We start from the raw sequence: 17,878 nt of genomic DNA, 5'->3' as shown, positions 1-17,878 counted from the left end.
TCAGAGGTGCGTAGAAAGAAGATTGACATCTGTGTGGCATTTGAAGAGGTTAGGAATGTTTGTGGCAAGAGGGGAGAACTATGGTAATTATAAAGTGTAAAACTGAAATAGGGACCCCCTTCTGTAATATCCTGCGCCTAGGTCAGTGGCCATGGGGTCGGTTTGATAAATCTGCATTTCTGAAGATCATTTTTCTAAATATGCAAATGATCTGGGAGTTGCCTAGTGTTGTGGTACAGAGGGCATATTCCAGCCTGGGTGATAAAATGATAATACACATGTATTGGGAGTGAGAAGCCTAGAGGTTTTGCAGGTGTGCTTAAATTGTGCCAGGATTTCATTTTGTGGGAGTAAATGAAGGAAGTTAACAGTCCCTGTAGTATTCTGTCCTCAGCTATAAACAAGTTTTAGGAATGTTCTGTCCTCAGCTATAAACAAGTTTTAGGAATGTCAAGTATGGTAAAGAAATCCAATGTCAGAAGTACCAAAAAAACAGTTTTGGCAACATTAACTTTTAGCTCATTTTTCTGAACTCTACCGCGTTTTGAAATTATCCAGCAAGTTGCTCTGAATTAGGGGTGTCATCCTTTTTAGAAAAGGTTATTCTTGTATGGTGTTGGTCTGTATTTTGGTATATACAACATGTAAAAGAATATGGTGATTATGTACTGATAACTGGTGTCAATCCATTATTCTTGAAGAATGGAAGTTGTTGGGGGGGGGGTCAGGAGGGTATGCTTGTGAAGGGGGGCAGAGACTGGAGGGAACATTAGAATATGGTGAACAGACTTGTAACAGATTTGCCTGCCTGGGGTGTCTTTGGCAATCTCTAAACTCAATTTTAATGAAGATCAGAAGAAATCTGTTGGACTGCATACACATTAGTCAAGCATTTCCCTGAGTTACTGTGTCCACAGCATAGAATATTTTCTGCTGTGAGACAATGGCTACCACATTTAAACAATTGATGTTATGTAGTCCAATCTCTCCTTCATTCTTGCCCTTGGGTTCAGAGCCGAACTTCGGCTCCGACTCTGCCATGCCCTAGCTCGAAGTCTTCAATTGGCTTGTGGCTAAGAGATATCCCATCATGCAACAGGCCCATTCCCCAGATCTCATTTGCTGCTCTTTACGGTCAGACGTGGTCTCACTTTTGGCCTTGGCTAAGTATACTTATTGCTCAATAAAAGCTATTTTCATAGCTACTGTGTGTGGTAGTGGCATTATCATGCCTTTGTTTTGTCTCTCTTGCTGGTTTTGTGGCCTTTTCATTGGCCCTTGTTGGTATCCCATTCGGTCCCTTTTTTCCCATGGGCTAGGCCCGTTTCAGTTAGAGGACCTAGTCCTCCCCATTGTTTCCGTGTGGTCTTTTTTTGTTTGGTGCTCCCTGTATACTGTTGGCTTATTTAGTGTTTTCTAGTGTCTGATAGTGGTGTTATCCTGTCTGTTTCCCCGGGCTAGGCCCGTTTAAGTTAGAGGACCTAGTCCTCCCTGTAGTTTTTGTACCCGTCGGTTATTAGGCTGTTAGAGGCTCTAGTTTCCTGCGCGGGGTTTAGTTAAGTCTATTGTGTGTACGTGTTTATGTTCATTGCGTTTCACTGTTGCAGTCATTACACTTGGGTTATCATGCTGGCAGGCTACCCGCAGTTGGCCTGAATTCCAAAGTACTGGTCCAGCGTCGGTTGCTGTCGCCTCTTCCCTGACATCAGTGCGCCAGTAAGATGCAGCCGATGCCATTTTCTTCAGTCTTTCTTGCCGCGCGGTGCCCTAAGCAAAAGCAGCTCGCAAGTGCCGGTCGGCCGACTCCTTAGATTTTCGAAATTGAATTTCGGATCCAAAGTCTTCAATAAAGCTAAGTACCCCATTGGGGAAACTTTTTTTCTTGCTCCAGACCGATGTCCGTAAAAGTTAACAATTGTATTTCTTGTGGGAAGCAAATACCTCATAAGGATTTTCATTCTTATGGTTTTCCTTGCCTAGGCCCTGACCACGATGTTGCTAATTGTCGGTTTTAATTAGAGGCTCTAGTTTCCCACACGGTGTTTAGTTAGGTGTATTGTGTGTGTGTGTTGTTTTGTACCTGTATGTGTACTCCTTTATTCATCATGTCTAAGGAACACAGACCTTCAGGCTTTAAAAAATGTTGAATGCAACAACAAAATGTCTTTGACTGGGCACTCCGTGTCCGTGTACTGCTTGGGGGCTATTCACCTCCAAGAGTCCTGCTTGTTTTGTCATTCCTTCAGTCTCTGCGTGCTACAGGAGAGAAAGAACAAGCTCATTCTGAAAGGACTGCTTAAACACTCCGAGGAAGACTTGGTTAAGTCTTCCAGTGCCATATCCTCTGCAGCTAAAAAGGACAAAGACTGCTAAGAAGTGCTCTCCAGCTGTTTCCTCGATCCAGTCACGGATTTTTTGGTTCGGAGCCGGTCTCCAATTGTTCGACCGGGTTCTCCTTCATGCAAGTCTCCCTCTGTAGGTAGATCCAGATCTCCAACTGTATCCTCCAGGTTTTCGAGGACCCTTTCCAATGAGGACGTTCATAGAGTGGTGAAGAAACCACTTCAGTCATCGGTGCTGGCCAAATTGATTTTGGCTCCGACCCAGTCGGCTCCGGAGCCCATGGCTCCTTCGTTTATTGTTCCTCCTCCAAGCCTTTCTCTGCCTTCAGAGCCAGAGTTGTCGGTTCCGTCGGATGCAGTTAGGTCGGTTGCAGTAGCTTCACCTGGCCTCTCAGTTCCAATTTCTGCTCCGACCCTATCGGCTCCGTCCACGGGGTCGACGGTCCACAGTTCGGTCGGACCAGAAGGGGGGGCTTGGATCAATCTTCATCTGTTCTGAACCTTCATCTCGGTGCTTCGGCTCTGGTGAGCTTGGGCCCAACATCTGCTTTGGACTTTATCTCCTCGGCGCCGATGGCTACTACCGTATCCTCTACGATTAGTCGGCCTTCGGAGCTGACGGGATCAGCCTTAGAGGTTATGAGGAGCATGCTGGCCAGGTCGTCAGCTGCATCCTATGGCACCGATACTGTGCCCCCTTCAGCACCGGTGTCAGTTTTGGATCACCCTCGCTCCCTGGACAGCGGAGACCCAAAGCCTCAGGATACATTCATGAGTGGTCCCCAACTGTCTGATGCCTCCCTAGAGTTTTTGCCTGAGGAGACCACCAGAAAGAGATTGTGTAAGAGGAAACACGTAGACTCCCCGGATGAGTCTCTCAAGTCTCAAGTCTGACTGACCTAGACGAGTCAGAGGGGTCCCCCAAGTCGTCTTCTGATATCTTTCTCAGATATCCTTGATATCTTGCCCTCCAAATCCCCTTCTGATGAGGAGTCTTTTCCTGAAGGCTTTCGCGTCTCAACCTCCCTCTTGGGTCTCAACCCCTTTCAATGAGCTACTAAATCTAGTCTGCCGAAAGGTGTGGGGGAAACTCCTGACACTGTGGAACTGGTCCCTAGGAGACCAAATAAGTTTTTGTCTGCTCCCACAGACAAGGAATATCTGACAAAAGGTGTTCCAGTAGATGCCATTGTGGTGGCAGCAGCCACCAAGAAGGAACTTGCTGAAACTTCATCTACCGTCCATCCGCCTAACAAGGAGTCCCAGGCCATGGACAGGTATGGGAAGCGTGTGTTTTCCTCAGCGGCCTTTACTCTGAGGTTGGTGAACTACTTGACACATTTTACAAGGCTCCAGAGAGATCTCCTAAAAAAGCTAGATTCTCTGCAGGGTAAAGTTTCTAATGCAGTGGCACAGAAGGTCAATGCCCAGATGTCTACCCTAAATTCCCTTACCAACTCCTCCATGAGGCTGATCTCATACGGGGCTGATGGAGCGAGCAGAGCAGCAGGTTCTGGAGTCTCTTAGGAGATGCTCCTGGATGTGCTTGTGTAATTTCGTGGAGCCCTTCAAGTCTGCGTTCACCAACGCCCCATTTGACGGTTCATCGTTATTCAGAACCAAGGTGAAGGACACTCTCACTAGGTGTGAGCAGGAAGGAAAAACCTCTGTTTTTCCATGCCTTCTAGACCTTACCCAAAGGGCCAGAAGGGTGGGAAAATGTGGTTCTGGAAGTTGCAGAGGTTTTTTCAGGATGCACAAAGTGATTCCCCCTCCAGAGGCAGGGGAGGGGGTGGAAATTCAGGTAGACTCTGCCTTAGAGGCAGAGGAGGCCCGCGTAACCAGGGGGACCATGATTCCTTTCACCGTTCTCCCTACCAGCGCTCCTGAAGGGAGGCCTGACTGTGCGTCTCTGGAGCCGGTCGGGGGTCGCATTTCTTTATTCCCAGAAGCATGGCAAGACTTCACCTAAGGCGAGTGGGTATTAAAGATAATTTCCAGAGGTTATTGTATTCCCTTCTCCTCTCCTCCCCCCCGCCAACCAAGCGAATTCCAGATGTTCCACCCAGTCACAGGGATTCCGCAACTGTAGAAATAAAAAAGTTGCTTTCAAAGAGAGCCGTCCAGCCTGTCCCCTTAGACCAAGTAGCATTAGGGACTTACTCCCAGATTCTTTTTTGTGCCGAACAGAACAGGGGACCTGAGAGCCATCTTGGATCTCAGCCGATTGAACCTACACGTACAAAAGTCCAAGTACCGCATGTTCACTGTACAGTCTGTACTCCCTCTTGTTAGGGAAAGATGTGTGGATGTGCTCCATCGACCTCAAAGATGCTTACTACCATATCAAGATGGACAGGGCATCGAGAAGTCATCTACACTTCCGACTGGGTGCCAGTCATTTTCAGTTTTGCGCTCTGCCCTTTGGTCTCACCACAGTCCCCAGGGTGTTCAAATGCATGGCCGTGGTAACGGCTCACTTGAGACGTCAGGGGGTTCCGGGTGTTTCTGTACCTGGATGACTGGCTCCTTTCTGCCACCACCAGGCTTCTACTGTTAGACCAGGGATGCAACCATTACACAGTGCCAAAGGTTAGGAATTACTCTAAATTGGGAAAAATCTGCTTCGTTGCCCTCGCAGCATGTCACTTTTTTATCAGCGCTGAGCTAGATACGGTGCTCATGAGGGCCTTCTTAACCAGAAGAGAGAGAGAGTTCAGGCTCTACAACAGCAGGTTTACGCCTTACTACCATTGAAGGTCAATGCAAAAGTGGTCCTCAAGTTGTTGGGGACCATGGCTGCCACAATCATGCTAGTTCCCCTTGCCAGACTAGACATGAGGGTTCTTCAGTGGCAGCTTTTCGCCCAGTGGTCACTGCAGCATCTTCTACTCTCCCATTCTATTCTGATTACGGACGCGTGCAAGCAGGATCTATGCTGGTGGTTTCAGGCAAGCAATATCAATGTGGCAAGCCTTTTGTCCCACCTTCTCCAGTTGCCACGGTGACCACGGATGCCTCCCAGATCGGGTGGGGGGGCATTATCTTGGCAGGACAGTCCAAGGCACGTGGCAGGATCATGAGACCCATTTGCATATCAATGTCTTGGAGATGAGAGCAGTGCTATTAGCGTTGCAAGCACTTGGCTTTCTCCCTCTAGGGACAATTGCAATCAACTCAGACAACATGTCCATATCTGAACAAGCAGGGAGGAACCAAATCATACCCCTTTTGCAGAGAGGCACTTCAAGTTTGGCAGTGGGTGGTGTCTTCCCAGTGCTTTCTAGTTGCAACGCATATACCGGGGAAGTCAAACGTGATTGCCAACAGGCTAAGCAGAGCTATTCTAATGCCTCACGGGTGGTCCCTGAGCAAATATATTGTGGAGAAGATATTCCGCAGATGGGGTCAGCCTTGCTGAGATCTATTTGCCAGCCTCCTCAGTGCCAAATGCAGTAGCTACTTCACCCTTATCCCCCCCGGAGGGGGAGACACTCAGGGACGCTCTGGTTCACAATTAGTCCTTCGGTCTTCTCTATGCCTTTCCACAGTTTCCTCTGATATCATAGGTCATTCAGAAAGCAGTCTTTGGGAAGCAAAATGATTCTGATTGCCCCACACTGGCCTAGTCAGATTTGGTTTCCCTTCCTTTAACCCTATCTAATGGACGGTCCCTGGATTCTGGACCCAGATCTGCTGACTCATATGTCAGGACAGTTCCATCCCTCCATCCAGACCCGCAAGTTGACAGCTTGGCTGCTCCAGTTCCGTCCCTAGTCAGGCGTCATGATTTTTCCCTGGAAGTGGTCCACATTCTGTCATCTTCCTACAAGCCTTCTTCCAGAAAGATTTATTTCAGTAAGTGGAAGAGATTCTCCATTTGGGCCCGTGAAAGACATATTGATCCTTATACAGCGACTATTTCAGCAATATTAGAATCTTTCTCAGCTGCTCAGTCGGGGGTTAGCTGCAGCAACCATTAAAGTGCAACTGGCAGCGGTTTCTAATGAGCCCAACCTTATGGCTCATAGGCTTTTGTAGGGCCTTTCTGAAGGGGACAATGTTACTTCGACCTCCAATCTTTGATCCAGTAATGCCATGGGACCTCAATTTTGTATTACAGAAGCTCACCTTGACTCCTTTTTGAGCCTGCAGCTATGTGTGACATTAAATTCTTGTCATGGAAGACAGTATTCTTGGTAGCCATAACTTCAGCTAGGCGGGTCTCTGAGCTCCAAGCTTTATCGATTTTAAACCACCTTATTTGGTGTTTCACAAAGATAGGGTCTACTTAAGAACGAATCCTTCCTTTTATTCCAAAGGTCGCTTCTGTTGCCATTATCATCCAGTCCATTGAGCTGCCTGTGTTTTTTTTCCTGAATTCTCTAACTAGGCAAAATTTAAGTTTCATCAGCTTAAGACGTTCATAGACAATTGCGTTTCTATTTACATAGGACAAAAGATTTCAGGAGATCAAATCAACTGTTTGACTTGGTTTTAGACACTGGACTTGGGGTTCTTGTTTCTAAAATAACCTTGTCTCGCTGGATTTCCAATTGCATCTCCTTTATTTATGCTTCCAATGGCAAAGAATTACCCTTTAAAGTGAAGGCTTATTCTACACTTTCTGTGGCTACCTCCGCTACTGTTCAGGCTAGGATGTCTATGGATGATATTTGTGCTGTAGCAACATGGGCTTCGCCTCATACTTTTTAGTCGCTACAGATTAGATCTGGTCTCTAGAGGCAGATCTTCCTTTCGTTCCACAGTGCTAGAGTATTTTTCACTGAAACGCCCAAGATCAAGGTGCTAGGGACGTTATCCCAAGGGTAAGAATGAAGGTGAGATTGAACTACATAACATCAAGAAGTTATGTAATCACCATAACGTTCGATGTATGTAGTCCATCTCGCCTTACATTCTTACTAACCCCCCCTCCTTGAGGACCTGGAGGTATAGTCTCTGGGTGTCGGTCCTTTCTGTTGGGGGGTGTGTGTGTGTGGTAAACAAGATCTGGGCAATGGGCCTGTTGCATGATGGGATCTCTTGGCCACAAGCCAATTGAAGACTTTGAGCTAGGGTATGGCAGAGTCGGAGCAGAGGTACGGCTCCGAACCCAAGGGTAAGAATGTAAGGCGAGATGGGAGTACATACATTGAACTGAATGGCGAGTACATAACTTCTTGGTTTCCAGGTACCACTCTTAATGTAGTAGCCTGGCTTCTGTTCACAACATGCCTGCAGTTTGTGAATCGTGCAGATATTCAACAAAATGAACATGCCTTCAAATTGTGGCTAATGACATTTCAAAATACAAGACTATCTAGTTTTCTTACAATTCAGAAGGATCTATTTAGCCGATTTGAGACCAACTAGATTTGTTGTGTTTACTCGGACATCTGTTCTCAGCTTTATAAAGCTGCATGCGAAGTAAGTCGAGGATAACTCATTCCTTAAGCTGTAGCACCTTTTGTAATATACTTTGAATTTTTTGGGTGGGGGGGCGATGCTTTCTGGGCTAAGTAACTGCTGCATCTTGTACAAGTCTGTACAACATAGAACTGGCTAGCTGATAAGTTTATTTCCAGTTTTATGACCGGGGAGGTCCACTGGGCTCAGAGAGCCCATTTTCAGTGGAGGCCCAGGGAGAAAAGCTCTGCATTACATAGTGTATTCACAGATACAATCATAGTAAAGAAAACTTAATTAGAATTTCATTTTGTGCTAGAGAACAAAAATTCTTTGGTTACATAGTATCAGAATATTTAGGATGGCATTACATAGTGTAGTTACAGATACAGTCATAATAAAGAAATCACTGTTACAATTTTATTTTAAGCTAAAGAACAGGAATAAATTCCTTTATCTTTCGGCTTTTCCTGGTTAGGGGTCACCACAGCAGATCATCTGTCCGCTCATGATTGGCAGTGGGGTTTTACGGTGTTGAGTTGCCAGCCCGGCACCCAACCTTCCACAGAAAGCACACACTCGCTCCTAGGGCCAATGTAGTGTCCAGTCCACCTACCACATGTGTTTGGTTTGTGGGAGGAAACCAGAGCACAGAAGGCACCCCATTAAATTCCTTGATTATATGGTATCTAAAATTTAGGATGGCAGTGGAAACTTAATTGTGTGGGGAAAAAGATTGAGAGAAAAAAACATGGTAAAGGTTATTTGTAAGCTGTACAGTTGTGATATTTACAATATTTACATTTAAGTTTAAGTTAGCTTATGTTCAGAGTTGGACAAAAGTTTAAGGGGAAGAAAGAGTATTGGGCTATGTGGGGAGAGAGCAGTTGCATTTCCTGTTGGAGGAAAGGTAGGAGTGTAGCAGAGTTTTAAAGGTTTCGAAGCTTTCTCAAGTTTGCTGCTGAATTTGGTATAAAAGTCTCAGTTCATGCTTTTTTTGCCACTTTTCTCCCACATTTCATGTACTTGACAGTGTGAGCGTGCAGCTTAATTTTAAAACCTGTAAGATGGTAAATTCGCTGTTTGGTAGTAGGAACTGCTCTGTACATGGGATTCTATCTCCGTTTGAGTAATGTTTGCTAAAGTGTCAAATGTAGCTGTGATACAGAGATCAGTCACTTGTAATCACATGCATCAGGGCTCATTAAGATGAAAATTAGGAACTGAATAATGGGGTAATGTTTGGCTGACATTACTGCTTGGAAGAAATCTGTACCAGCACTGAACTAGTCTGCTTTGTCATCTGGAATTCCTGCACCAAAGACTGAGCTGTGCTGAATATGTTGATGTAATACAGGCTTTTTTTTCGTGGGATCATGATAGTGATATAGGCTTCTGATGAGATTGTAGACTTGTGTGTGCAAGAGATGACATGCATTTTTTTTCTCTTGTAGTCTCAGCCAGGTCAGGTGCAGCAAGCTGTGGAGGTGGCCATAGACAACGGATATCGACACATTGACTGTGCTTACATATACGCCAATGAAAAGGAAGTTGGAGCTGGGATCGAATCCAGAATTAAAAAAGGAGTGGTGAAAAGGGAAGACCTTTTTATTGTTAGCAAGGTAAAACAATGATTGTGTGCTTGCTGCCCAGTGGGTGTGTGCTGCATAGCTAATATGGTAGGTATTTGTCTACGGGTTGCTTTTTACATTACTGGTCAGATACCACCCCCCTAATGGAAATTTGTACACTACCACCAGCTGTTCTCTGGAATGCAACATTTGCTTCCTGTTCATAAAAGCTTTTAGGAAACTATAGGGTGCTATAGAACAGGGCTTTTAGGAAACTATAGGGTGCTATAGAACAGGGCATACTCGACTGCCGTTTTCACTTTAGTTCTCTAATCGGTCCTGATTTACTGCATACAGGGTGAAGTGCTGCTGTGCAACAAGTTGCACTGTCTGATAAAACTTTGATTTCTATTTACTTATGTCACAAACTGCAATCTAGGTGCAAGTTGTGTTCTTCTGTAGTGTATACTTAAAACTAAGGGAAACTAATGTAGCTGGTCAATGTGGTGTATCAGTACAGGATTATTTCTGAAATGGTGTGAAATCAGATCTACTACAATTACACTGGATTTTAAGTGCTGTAGTAATGGACAACTGAACATAGAAATTCTGAATGCCAAATCATAGTTCATTAATGCTCCCTTAGTTCATGTGCTGAAAGCATATTATAAAAGCAAAATCTTTTTTCAATGCATATTCTGCTGTTCCTAGGGCAGACTACATGGCTCTAGGTAAATGTGTTTACTTGCTATGGAGTATAATTTTAAGACTTTTGCATAAGAAGCAGTGAATTATCTTTAAAAAGACAGGTTGTCCTCGCTGCGATTATAAAATAAAAGTACTAGCTTCACTTTTGCACATCCGGTGTCCTAGTGTAATGTGCCCCTACTGAGAAGATGCAGACTTTGAAATGTTCACAAATGGCCCCTTTAATGTATTTTGACTTCTTACTGTCAAAGCCATAGTGCCATTTAACTAATTGCATGACTTTGCTTTCATCCCCCCTCCAAAGACTGCCACATTTTATATCCTTACACTTACTTGATCTTCCATTTTCTTCCCAGAGCATGAACTTCTCACCTTGTTTGCAGCCATGCACACTCCCCAACTGATAAGGCACATTGTTGGTGATTAGTGATCATGCACTTTCACAATCACTTCCTCACCTTTGGTTCTAAATGTACAGAAGATGGCTTTCTTTGATTTGTGATAAGACCTCATGACCACAGCAATGTATTTAGAGTTGTTGCTGTCCCCTACATTTACAGGACCCTCAACAGTCCATTTTAAGTCTCATGACACAGTTGCCTTCTAATAGTGGTCATGAATTTGCCTCTCCTTTCAAACAGTTGGACACCAAAAAAGAACAAGTTTGTGTTGCATTTCATGTGTGCACTTCAGGTGTCTGATTTTATAAGGACCTGGTAGTCTCCATAATGTCATGTCGTCTTGTTAATTTTTGACATGTACTCTGTTCCTTGACGAGCCATATCAGTGAATAAATGATCTCAATTTAGTGTCACATACAGCCTACCTCACTTCAACCAGAATATAGCTACCTGCTCTTTACCCTTCTGATAGACTGAAAGAAAAAATGGCCACAGTACTGAATTTCATTTTATTCTCATATATGCTTACACTATCCCCACTTTAGCACACCATATCATTGAATCACTTTGTGATCCTGGAACTGTCTTGCTTTCGTCCATAGATGCCCCCTTCATGCAGCCACTCCTGGCTATCGTCTGTGTGATCTTCAAGAAAGTGTTTGTCTGCTGCTACTGTCACTTGTCTTCATGTTACCCTAATCACTGTTTAAGGAGTAATCTGCACTTATAGTAGTGTGTTTTTTATCTCCACTGTCCATGGACGTGTTCCTGTAAGTTGTGATGCCATGCCTCCAGCCAGTTATTAAACTAGTATATACTGCTTAGAAATTTTGTGGTGGTGCTGCTCTAGCGTTGTCGCCTCACAGTTAGATGTTGCCCGTTCGATTCTCAGAGCGTCTTCTGTGTGTCGACATGCATGAATGGATGTTCATTCGTTGAAGGTTGTGCGTTAGGCCCGGCAAGCCAGCATGTAAAAATCTACTGCCAATCATTAGCGAACCGGAGTTCCGCTGTGGCGAGCCCTAACCGGGAAAAGCCGAAAGACACAACAACATACTGCTTAAAAATTTGTGCTGACTAAGCCAGCATCTTGTACCATCTCAAAACCCAATCGTAATCGTGACTTTGTACTTGGTGTATATTGACAAAATGTGGAATTGTACAGAAGAAAGGAAGTCTGTGTAACTTTGATTTGCTCCTTAAGAAAATGGTTGTGCACTTGTAAAACCTCTACCCACTGTCATATTCCTTGTGTAATTTAAATCATATCCATCTATAAGTCATGTCCTTTTACCAGCGCTGTTACTAAGTCTATTCTCATGCAGTCACCTCAAACAAATGTCACAAAAATCTCACTCTTAATAGTAGTCTCTTTGTTGCTGGTGTCAGTTAAATTTTAACTGGCTAAAGTATACATATGCCTTATCTGCTGTCTATGCAAACTTTTTATAGTGGGAATATGTACAGAAAGTCTGTACAGTGTGTAATCAACAGAACATGAAAATGCCGATCTAGTGATTGAATTTATGTTCACTAGATGTCCGAGGTTAATAAGGGCACGTGATCACCTGTTGTGTTGTATGGTACGCTTTGTCATTGAAATACATATAACGGAGGCTTTTCTCCTTAGGCTTTCACTCTGACTTTCCAGATAAACTAAGGCAAATTGGAGATCTCACACTGATCACTAATAAACTGGCCTTGCATGCCTAACAGGATATGGGGCAGAAGTTGTCTGGCCATGACTTTAGTTTGAGGGTTGGAAGTGAGAAGTCTGTGCTTATGAACAATATAGCAAGTGAAGTTACTGCACTGATGTCCAGGATAATAAATACCCCCCCCCCCCCCCAAAAAAAAAAAAAAAAATCTCTGTACCTGTCTCTTAAAAGGCTACTGCACCATGACCTAAAAGTTTTTATTTAAGTCTGTTTGCAGCATTTTTTTTAAATAACCCCATCTGAAATTGTTATGAATGATCCTGAAAGTGTGTTGTGGCAGCTCACTGTATGGAATGAAACATTATTCCACAGCTTGGAAACTGTTTAGAAGAAATTTGCTTCCTACCAACCCCACAAATGCACTGGTGACTTCAAGTGAGATGAACCTTAAGGTTTTTGAGGTGGTATAATCCATGTCAATAGGAAGCCTACTTGTGGGACACTGGATGCATCTTGTGTAGCCCTGTATTACTTTAGTACTTTGGACATTCTAACCAGTGTGTTAAAGGTAGCACAGCGGTAAGATTTTGGTGCAGTGCCCAGAAGTACATTCAGCACATGCCTTATGGCTGTTGAGTTCAGTGAATACTAAAGGTGTAGAACACTGTCTTTGGGATGTAGTTCTAAGATGTAGCCTGACAAATTTCTAACTCATATGGGGTGCAGCTGAATAGATGCTAAGTTATCAGGGTGACCTCATAGCTTAAGAGGTTGTCTCAAGTAATCTTGTCCTAGTAAACGTTTGAGCTTGAATTTGGTGGGACCAGTGCTTGCCTGAATTGAAAAGTGAAGCTTTGGTTTTGCAGATGTTAAGTGCATAGACCTAAATCCAGGTTTTGGACCAAGAAGGCAAACCAGCAATTTAGAATAGTTGAGTGAAAAACTGAATAGAAGCATATGGTGTTTGGTGGATAAGCTTGGTAGAGCCACAGTGGGATGGCATGATATTGAATGAAGACAGAGGAAGGGCCTGAGCATAGATACTACTCCCCCAGGCAGCTTTGTTAATTTAATTGTGTTTATTGTCACACCTACTATAAGTGAGCAGTAGGTTGGATAGCAGAAACATTTTAGTATAGTGACAAGGCTGTGCAGAAGGAGTTGATAAATGCCTTGATTAAAGGAAAATACTAAGGTCGGGTTCAGACAAGTGGTATAAAATGCAAAACATTCAGTGTGCTTCTGCCCCATTGCTTGGATGAATTTCTAGAGAACTGAGTTGTGGGTTCTGTGCTGCAGGAAGTTGCTTCTGAATGCATCTTTCAAGGATCTCTTGGAGCAGCAATGAGTGAAAAAGCTGAAGGAACTTTATGGAGCTTCTCCATGCAGAGGACTAGCAGTTTTCCATAATCTTGTGCTCCAGCTTCATGTCTGGAATAACTTCAGGTGGTTAGATGGGTGATGACTTTTTTGCCTCAAGCTTGATATTCTGAAGGAGACCATTGACTTAAGGCTATGAGGGAAGTTGAAATGAGATAAACCTGTGAGAGCTGACATTCAGTGGAACAAGAAGTCTTCAGTGAAGGTAAATAGAATGGATAATGGGATGTATATTTTGAAAGACTGGATATGCGATGGTAAATGTCTTGCTGAGTTGGTTTGTAGTTTTAATGTAGGGCTTTGGTCAGCATGCCTGATCTGAATAATTTCAACAACTGAGAGCCTTGGGAAGTCTGTTTATATTCTCCAGTAGCTGGCACTCTGTAAAAGGATGGAGAGGCATTGAGGAGCAGGATATCCTTATCCAAGGCACAAGATGCAGACAAATGTTAACTGCTTCATCTCTGCATTTGGATCAAAGTCTCTTAAATTTTGTTTCTGAATAGTCTATATGGTGTTGCATTTTTGAACTGTGCTATAGTGGTTCCTTGTTTTTGCCTGGGCATTTAAATTCTTAAAACAGCTCAGGAAATATTACTGGAGTTAAAAAATGAGATTTGAGATGTATCCAGTCTTGCACTGTTTTGCAAGAACTTGCTATAACCCCTGTAATTAGGGAGTTTCCAGATGGAAAAATGCTTTAGGGATTTGCAAGATACTGTAAGCAGTGTCAATTGAGAATCCAGGCATGGAAGCTACAAATGTAACATGTTAATGGAGATTTGGGATGTCTCCCTGAAGTGGGAGCTGCTGTGTGAAGTGAGCAGGTGGGAGTGTGCAACTGTGAACCTCTACCTCAATTTATGTAAGCTAGGCTGGTAGCAGGACTTGTCACTTTGCTTGTGTATATATTTGCAAGCAGTTTGTATTAGCGCTCAGAATGAACTTTCTCTCTTGCAGCTTGACTTGCTACATTGTAAGGTAATTGCATATCAGGATTTGGAATTGGCCCTTATCCCACTGTTGTGCGATCTCAGTTGTAGTGTATTTAGCCAGCAGGGGGTGGGAGAGCACAGCTCCTCGTGTGCAGGGTGCAGATAGGCTTGCCCCTTGCAAAAAGTGTTTTTGGTCTTTCACGTTTTCTAGTGCAATCTGAAATTGTGCCGCTTGTAGTTGCTGTTTGCATCTGATTCATGTTTTACACCATTTGGTTTGAGTGCTAGTGTTTTGATTGCACAGAGATCAGTTATGGAAGACCTGTGACTTGGCACAGGAACTGCAAGTATTGAAGTGTTATTCTTGACTGCTATAGTCCAGTGTTTCCTACTTGCATTCATAGGAATTTACTTTGGATTTTTTTGGGGGGTTGCATCTCTCCCAGGCTTGCTCACACAGGTTGATTCACCACTACCCCCCAAAGAGACTAGTTACATTATGTATATACTTCAAACTGTTCCAATGCAATGTGTTTAAAAAAAAAATTGCTTTTCAGTACATATACAGTGCCTCCCTTTCACTATTTTGTGCTCACATTGCTACCCTTATAGCCTACCCTGCTGTATAATAGTGTGCAGACTGACTTTAAATGCCTTGTTTGTGGAGAAATTGGCAAGAAAATTAACTATGCATTTCAAATTTTCTTGTATATACCCAATTTCCCTTCCTAAAAGGAGTGAGTGTTAAAAGATGACTGCCTTGTGTCCACATGCAGTCTGGATCCCCCTCCCACCCAAAGATGACAGTCATCTTTTGATTTTAATGTTTATGATTATAGCACTACCTGCACTGCAGACATATCTGTACTTTTTGAGCTTTTTCTTCACTCACCTCTTCAAGTGGTCTCTGCTGGCTGGCAACAGCACTAAGGTGGGTTTAAACGTGTACTTTGGCTGTACTGAGGTAAACAATTGTAGACTTGTTTTCCTTTAGCAAGAACATCTCATAACACCTGCATCTTTATGTATATTGAGCATGAAAGGCACACTCTTCAAAGCAATGTGAGAATATAGCTTTAACCCCCGAGTTGATGGTGTAAGGAGAAAAACATTGGTACTGACTTTACATGTAAGTGAGGGTGGGGCTTTCTTTAAATAAAACTTCAGTACAGTAGTATGTGTATCTCCTCTGAACTTGAGCACAGTAATGACCTAGAAATTGCACTCAGCCAGCTTGCCCAGAGTCTATGCCTAGATTCATGTATTTCCAGCGTTGATCAGTCCCTTCTGTAAATCAAGTGAATATAAGCTATAAGAAAGATGCATGAGGAGGATGTACTAGTATGTCTGACTTTATAGTCCAAGATCTATATGGTGAAAGGAGCCCAACTATTCCATTACTCTCCTTATCCTTGGAATAAGGTGGTGTAACCCAAAATGTCTGCAGAGTTGGTGGTAATGGTTCTTGTAGATCTCTGGCTGTGCAAGGCCTTGTTGCTCTGAGGTATGAAGTCCTCGGACTATGGCCTAGCTAACTCATATTAGCTTAGTAGCATGTACTTTTAACGGACCAGGCAGGGATAAATGAGCTTGTGGTCAATGCCTTCTCACGTGATGGGGGGTGGTCACTGCCTTCTCACATGTTGGGAGGTGGAAGGGAGCTGCTTCAGCTTGTGGAATCTGTGACACCCTACAGTAGCTTGGCTTATTACCTACTTGTAAGTGGCTTATTACCTACTTGTAAGTGCTGGGGATGCAGAATGTGGGAATAAGTATGCCTGTCCTCAGACCATGCAGTTATTGACTGCCCACAAACAGTGATGAGAAGGATGGGCTGTTCTACAAGGACTTGCACGTGGCTGGTCCTTGCTTCCTGATTTTAGATTGAGGGAATGGATGGGTCCTTGGGGCTTTCTAGACCAGAACAAATGGACTGTAGGGAACTTGCTAGTCTGAAAGTACTTCATTTGTACCCCTACAGAGTGGGCTTAACTATGCAAATAATGGAGCCATTGGACAGGGGCTCTGGGAGGTGAGGAGGTTAAAGGCTTTGGGGACAGGGAGCAAGAGGTAAGAATTTGACTTTGCTCTGTCAAGTAGGGTAAGTGAACAAAGATAGTCTATTAGAGCTAGTAATTTAGAAGCAGTTGTGCAGTGGATAACCTAGTCACAATTTTTTTTACAGGGTGAACAAAAGCTGGGCAAACCTTTACAAGCCAGTAAAGCCAAACATGAAGCAATCTTGAACAAAATGATAAGTTATATGCATCAAGAAGCTAGTAGTGTGTACTTCAAGCATAATCTTGGCAATTAGTAAAGTAACGTGAAGCTAATGAAGGGGCTTGTCACAAACTTAAATGGGAATGGTGTACAGTAAACTGTATTGCATGCCTTGTATAGTTCAATTTTTCATGTGAATTAAACTTGTGCATAATTTATCCCTTGGGACCGTAGATGATCCCCATACAATGAAGTTAGTGCTGTCACTAAAACTGCTACCGAATGCCAACCTGAGTGAGCAGTGACTTGTGAAATGATCGTTAAAGAATGGAATAGACAAACTAGTTGTATGTGAAGGTATCTAGTGAACTCCGACTACTGAACAAAGGGACAATGTGTGCAGAAGAGCAAACCTTTAACTTAAAATGGTGCTGCTCCTTGCAGATTAAGAAGGGCAGTTTCAAATGACAAACTCCTACAAATCTGTGTAGATTCAGAACAGAAAATTTATAACTGCAAATGTTTGACACTTGAGTTTTCTTTTATACAAAGAAATTCTGAATTAAGTAAATACAAAAAAAACTACTGTTAAGTGTGATAGTGTACATAGATTTGGATTTAATGACCAGATAACTGGAAGCATGAACATTAAAATGATAAAGTAAAAACAAAACTGTGAGCGAGACACGTTTGCTACCACTGAAGATTAGATCCATGCTTCTACTCTTTGTGACGAGTAGAGCTTGCATTGGTCCCAGATCTTCATACTGTCGGACAAATCTTATTGTCACTAATAAGTGATGACAGAGTTTTCTGAAGAGGAATTGGGTATAATAGGGGTCATCGGGTACAGTTTGTATTTATGTAGATTTTAGTCACTTAATACACTGCACTTCATGCTGGATTAATCCATGCTGTCTCCTTAAAGCAGAATTTCATGCTACTGGCTGGGTGTGAAGGACCTTCAAAGGTTTAATGGTGCACTTGCACAGCTGCAAGCAGAAGATTGAGAGCCTTGATTAGAATGTATGTGGGTTTGTTCTGTCATAACTTACAGATCAGCATTTGCACCAAAATGTCAAAGTGCCTGAAAGGAATTGCATATGTTAACGGGGCACCTGTACCAAATGTCACTTTCTTTTCTGAAAATGCTTCACTCCCACATAGTGCCATACATAGGGAGCACTACTTGTTTCTTGTTCTGTGTGCGTGCCCCCCCCCCCCCCCCAAAGCCTTATGGTTTCTTGTAATGTT

General features: G+C 43.3%; 1 protein-coding gene across 1 annotated transcript in view; it reads left to right on the top strand.

Moving 5' to 3' along the window:
• Nucleotides 1–17,878, top strand: part of LOC122811306 (aldo-keto reductase family 1 member B1-like) — a 272,278-nt gene that overhangs the window by 58,113 nt on the left and 196,287 nt on the right. Inside the window, exon 2 of the mRNA XM_044083067.1 lies at nt 9,206–9,373. Coding sequence (XP_043939002.1) covers nt 9,206–9,373 — 168 coding nt within the window. The remainder of the gene's footprint in view (nt 1–9,205; nt 9,374–17,878) is intronic.

Source organism: Protopterus annectens, chromosome 9.part0 (assembly GCF_019279795.1).
Source record: "Protopterus annectens isolate FY-2018-M chromosome 9.part0, PAN1.0, whole genome shotgun sequence".
Classification (NCBI taxonomy): Eukaryota; Metazoa; Chordata; order Ceratodontiformes; family Protopteridae; genus Protopterus; species Protopterus annectens.
Note: the sequence above shows the minus strand (reverse complement) of the source record. Positions and strands in the feature narration are given on the sequence as shown.